At 35.3% G+C, this 6,280-nt stretch overlaps 1 protein-coding gene across 1 annotated transcript; it reads left to right on the top strand.

The window, feature by feature from the left end:
- Positions 1-371: 371 nt before the first annotated feature.
- Positions 372-3,437, top strand: LOC120349041 (protein FAM13A-like; the record flags this gene model as incomplete). The annotated part of the gene is made up of 4 exons (XM_039418985.1): positions 372-638; positions 1,968-2,143; positions 2,525-2,664; positions 3,268-3,437. Coding segments are annotated over 4 exons (738 nt in total), but the record flags the coding sequence as incomplete, so codon positions are not given.
- Positions 3,438-6,280: the final 2,843 nt, after the last annotated feature.

Genomic DNA, 6,280 nt, shown 5'->3' with positions numbered 1-6,280 from the left:
ATATTGATAAAAAGATATTGTTAATAACAAGGAATTTTCTGATAGAAACATGAGTTATTAACTTTTGTCAAGAGAAATTTTTGACGATTCAGTCAAGTTAATAACTTTTTGTTAATAACTCGTGTTATTAACTCCGGTGTAAACGCAGCTTTATTACATTTTTGATTTCATAAATAAGTTTAACCAGACAAACAGCTGTTTACTTGGTAATCCAATATCGATATTAATCAATACACAATATTGATATTACTATCGATATATTATTATTGACATTGCGATTTCCATCAACAAACTGTAACATTACAATATCCAAATATGCTTTCTTGACTCTTATTTTATCTCTCTCTGTTTCTTCTCGTGTGTTGAAAAAGGACGAGAAAGCAGAACCCGAATCAACTAAGAACGCCGAGGTGGAAGTAGGAGAAGAGGAGGAGGTGAAAGGTGATGTGGAGGAGCTGGAGGAGGAGGACGAAGACGATGATGATGAGGAAGTGGAGGAGGAGGAGGAAGGAGGAGAAGAGGTGAACAGTGATGAGCCCGTTCTGGACTTGAACCGACTGCACCGCGACGTGGATTTAAGTGAGCCGGTTCCGAGTCGTCATGATTGGAGTTTTGCGCCTCCGTTACCGCAACCTCAGGTTGGTTCAAAGAAAACTGAAACTTTTTGTAATATTTACACTATGAACTGAAATGTAGTTCATAACTACTTTGGAATTTCTCCAAATGTTGGTGAAGTAAGAAAGATGTTGTCAGATTCACATAATTATGTGGAATTATATTTTAACAGTTAATATTAGCCCTACATCAGATGTACCGGTATCAGCTAACCTCTATAGAAGGCAGTGGGAAGGCAGAATATCGGTAACACTGTTCTCCCATCTTTATCCATTATCATTATAACGTGCACCACACTATATCTACTCTGAATTAAATTATTAATTTGTGAATCATATTTACTACCGTTTTATAGGATGGACACGTTATAGCCTAATGTCGGTACCGGCTGGAGTATGACAGTCTTAGTGCCCATTGTCGGCTTAAAATATATATTCAGGGCTCAAAAGATATTTCAGATATGGGACCTTCCCGCAAGGGATTCCCCACCAACAAAAGACATACGAATTTACTTTATATGAAATATTTACTCAGTGACTGAAGCATGCTTTCGAATTGCAGACTGTTTATAATGAATACCAAAGCATGCTCCAGTAAGTGAGTAAATTTTCACATTTAGGCTAGGCACTCACCAGTTAGTCAAGCCAAGACAAGACATGATCAGTCACAATACTTCACATAGTTGCTTATGAAGACATGTTTAATTGCAATGACTAATCAGTGTGAGTTACGTCATAAGCAGCTATGTGAAGTATTGTGACTGAACGTGTCTGATCATGTCTTATCTTGTCTTGACTAACTGGGTGCGCGTAGCCTTAATAGGCCTACAGTCTACAAGTCGTAATTTCAGCTTTAAAACTTGATGAAACATATATTATAGCAGTTCGTAATGGATAAAGAAATTCAAGACATTTTCTTTATCTTCATGTTGTTTATCGATAGTGTGTTTGCAGCAAGACGTTCATTCCACTTCATTTCATAAACGCTTTATTCACCTTTATATTATTTTTCGTTTCCTCATCTTCTCTTTTTTCACATTTTTCAAATTTTATTTGTCTTTCTTCAACTTCAGTTTTATTACAATCATGTAGTTTGTTTCATTTCACTTCATCCCATTAATGTTTTATTTATCTTCATATTCTTTTCATTCTTTGTCTCCATTCTGTTCATTCATTGTTTGTGATTTTGATTCCACTTCATTTCATGAACGCTTCACTCATCTTCATATTCTTTTCTTTCTTTTTTCTCATCTTGTTTATTAATTGTATATTCTTTTTATCTTCTTAATTTCATATTTTTCTTTGTCTTGATGTTGTTTATTAATTGTTTGTGATTGTGTGTTTGTTTTGTAGCAAGACGAGGCCAGTTCGCTGCGTTCTAGCGCAACGTTTGCGGCCGGACATCGCGCGTTCGAGGCCGCACAGGCGGTGAGTGAAGCAGCTGCAGCCACTCCATCCGATCAGCTGCCACTGTCAGGACGCACCCACATATCGGTCATCGAGCACCATCATGCTAAGCAGATTCACACGTGAGTCTCAACACTCTTTCTATCTTACAGTGAGATTAACGCTCAAACTTCAAGCTGTGCCATAAGTAAAACAACTGTCTTCCACACAAGTAAGTGGTCCAGGGACTTACATGGTAAGGTCACCCAGGTCAAGCACTTGGCAAAAGGCTGCTAGCAGACGAAGCTTTTACTTCACCAGCTGGCTGGTGAGGTTGGGTAGAGGTCAGGTCAAACAGTTGATTGCTCTGACATGGCCACTTCAGGAAACATCTCCACACAATTGGACTCAGAAATGAATGTCGGTGAGATGAAGGTTATGTACTATGTACCATGTGTCATATAGTTAGGTGTGGTCATCTATGCATTCAAGTTTACATCAAATTTGTTGTATTTGTTTTTCAGGCTGAAGAAAAGACTGAAACGATACGAGGAGGGATTCGAACGGGAGTTTGGATATAAACCGTCGTCGGCTGATAAGATGGCCAACCCTGACACCAAGAAGATGTGCCTCTCCCTCTCCAAACTCAGGCGAGAGCTCAAACGTAAGTCATCTCAAATTAGATTCTATAGTGAGGTCCACGTTATAATGGCAGTGTTTGGCTTCGTTGTACTTCTTAACTACACAAAAAGATATGATTTATTTGCCATAAAAAATAAACAAACATCCTGATTATTTAATGTCGTTACTATAATGGAATACGATTTTTCTTATTCTACAAATGGAAATGACTGAGATAGTGAGATTAATTGCAATATCTCAGTAATTTTCATCTGTAGATTGGCTGGCCGCTGTGGCTTCGTATAAAGTGAGCGCTGCTATCCAGAGATTGTCAGTTTGGTGTAAGGGTAAGCATTCCTGACCGTAAATTGGGAGGTGCTGGGTTTGATTCCCGGGCTGACAAATAATTTTGAATGGTAGCGCTCATCGAATTTCCATCTAGCTGTTTACCCTGTTGTCAATATTTGCAGTAGCAGAGGTCTTCGGGGTGAATTGCAGCATTTGATTTGGATTTTCGTTCAATAATGATTTTTCTTATTCTCGTAATCAAAGTCAAATTGATCTTGTTCTATTCCGTTTTTCCGGTGGATGAATATTTATTGTATTAACTGTTATTTCTAATAGATTTTGTTGTGTTTTGTTGTAGAACTGAAGTCAGAGTCGACACTGTGCCAGTCATCTTCGATGTCGCAACTGCTGTTTCTGGCGTCAGGCGACCGAGTCAGTGTCGCGTCAGCTGCGTCAGCCACCAAGGTCATCAACGAGGATGTTGTGCATGATGTCGAAAAGGTTAGCCAATGAAAAATATATATATTTGAATTTTGTTTAATAAAATTCACTTTTTGTTGTTGGCATTCCTTATGAATAACATGAATGCTAATTACTCAAACAATGCTCTCAATTCAATAAGAATTTATTTATTTATTTATTTATTCAATCATTCAGAATTACATAACTTACAGAAAAGTACCACAGGCTTATAAGCCCAAAACGGTTCCAATTCTAATTTATACAACAGTCCAAATGTAGCTAGGTTATGTATAACTTCAAAATTCTTCAAGAATTGTAAGAATTGCTATCATAACCTTATTCAGACTGGCTTATTTCAAGTTGACTGAGACCAGTAAGTTAACTGGCACAATCAGCCAAAGATTGATGAGATTGTTCAGGATGAAGTCTGCTTTTTGGGAGTCAGAATCAGAAACTGTCTCAAGTGGATCACATTCTGAATAAACTCTCAAGTGTCTGCTTCTCGTTAAAAGTACTGAAGAATGGAACAAAAACACTATTGAATGTCTTCCATGATAATCCAATGTCGATAATTCAATAGACCATAATTTTCTGGAGGAGTGGAAAAAATAATCTCAATTCTGTCTTCAAAAAGCAAAAAAAAAAGCCATCAGAATTGTCGACAACTTGAAGCCTTATGAATCTCGTAAAAAATCTTTCAGAAAACTTAGAATTTCAACAGTTCCTGCACTGTACTTCCTCAAAATTACAACTATGACGAAGAAAAACGAGAAGATATTAAGAGAGAGTCATATCCATCATAGTTACAATACTAGAAGCCAGTTAGGTTCATCTTCAGACCCGCAACACAGAACAGCAAGCTTAGAGAAAGGGCCACATTATAGCGGATTAAGAGCTTATAACTCTCTTACTATTGAAATAAAAGGTATTGAGAGCCCAAAAAGGTTTAAAAATGCAGTAAAAGCTAAATTGATCGATGCATCTCCGTACAGTGTAGAGGAAAGCTTCAACTGTTGGCGTTTGTAGGCATTTTTTTGCTAGCATATATTTTCAACTCCTTTGTATGTTCTGATTTTCTTTTTTTTCTCTATTTTATAATTACTTTTTTTGAGTAGGCCTACTGTACTCAATACTTTTTGACGTATCATATACTACCAGGCTTTGCTTGATTATGTAGTGTTACATGACGAAAATGAAACTAAACTAAACTATTGACTCTATTAATTCAGGAGAGAAGCCGTTTTGGATTGAATATGTTGTTTTTCTACCAATCATTGTTTTGATTTTATGAATGTGTAACCTGAATGATCTCTCTAGGTCGTTTTTCCGCAACATGCGTCCTTTCATCCGCCATTCAATATATTCTGAATAGATTGATATCTGTACTATATATTCAAAATTGACCGAGTTGTATACTTTTCTTTTAGTCTGGCAAAAAGTTCAACACATGTAACTATTTCAATTTCAATTTTTAAACGATGTTAATATCCTGTATTCTACACCTTTTCCAACTATATTTGAGAAAGTATCAATTGTATTTGAGAAAGTATCAATTGTATTTGAGAAAGTATCAATTGTATTTGAGAAAGTATCAATTGTATTTGAGAAAGTATCAATTGTATTTGAGAAAGTATTAATTGTATTTGAGAAAGTATCAATTGTATTTGAGAATAGTCACTTGGAATTGAGAGAATGTCAGATGTAGATGAGAATAGTCAATTGTATTTGGGAAGTCATCACTTGTAATTGAGAATAGTGAATTTTATTTGAGAAAGTATAATTTCAATTTGAGAACATACAATTTGAAATCGAGAAGTTGTCAATTGTAATTGGGAAATGATTTTAAAAAACCAGTACTTCCAGTACTTATATTTTTCATAACTTTACTCATATAAAATAATATGATTATGTATTTATTTAACATTCCAATAAAACGTTTAGTTTTTGAATAAAACATTATTTTCAAGCCTCAAAATCCATTGAAGAATTGCCGAATTGTTTGATCAAGAGATTCAATTGATTGATGATAAAGTTTAATTGCGCCTTAAACTTAGAGAATTTGATCTTCATCAAGTGCAATGTTTCACAAAATGTTTGGAGACAAAAGTCGCGTTGCCAATACATACAAAGCCTAGAAATAATTCTCATTAATCATCCGTAAACAGTAGCCTACAGGGGAAATACTTTCACCATTGAAAATATTAATTTTCCCCCATGCAACGCCTATGATAGTAATTGGAGTAGGCTGTACGCAGTACAGTATCCTTCCTGCTCAAATCAAACCTGTACTGTAGCTACAGAAGAGTCACGACATGTCATTTGGAAAATTTTCGCATTTTCAATGATATCTTCTTATTTACATTTGACGATTTCTCAAATACAATTCACTAATCTCAATTACATGTGATGACTTCGAAAATACAATTGACTATTCTCATATACATCTGACATTCTGTCAATTACAAGTGACTATTCTCAAATACAATTGATACTTTCTCAAATTAAATTGATACTTTCTCAAAAAAATTGGAAAAGGTATAGATAAATATGAATTAGAGTATCGTAAACATGCTTAATATGGTCTGGCTCTAAGTATTTCAAACGCAATTACTCAAACTTGATCTCTCGACTCAGATCGTTCTTCCACTCAACTCCTCTAATGATAACGTTGATAAATAAGTTTAATCATAGAGAAAATATAGTACAAGAAGATATCCCATGGTATTGGGTGTTTATGTTCCAATTTTCAATGTTTCAATTGAATTTTCAATTTTCAATGTTCCAATTTTCAAGCCGATAGTCCTAGTAGTTTTTTTAGAAGCTATGTGACTCTGGATAGTCTCTTATACTGTGTCGTTCTTCCACTCTCACCCCACAAAACAGTAATAATGACTGTAGTCGACAGAATT

Source organism: Nilaparvata lugens, unplaced genomic scaffold, assembly GCF_014356525.2.
Source record: "Nilaparvata lugens isolate BPH unplaced genomic scaffold, ASM1435652v1 scaffold8013, whole genome shotgun sequence".
Classification (NCBI taxonomy): domain Eukaryota; kingdom Metazoa; phylum Arthropoda; class Insecta; order Hemiptera; family Delphacidae; genus Nilaparvata; species Nilaparvata lugens.
Note: the sequence above shows the minus strand (reverse complement) of the source record. Positions and strands in the feature narration are given on the sequence as shown.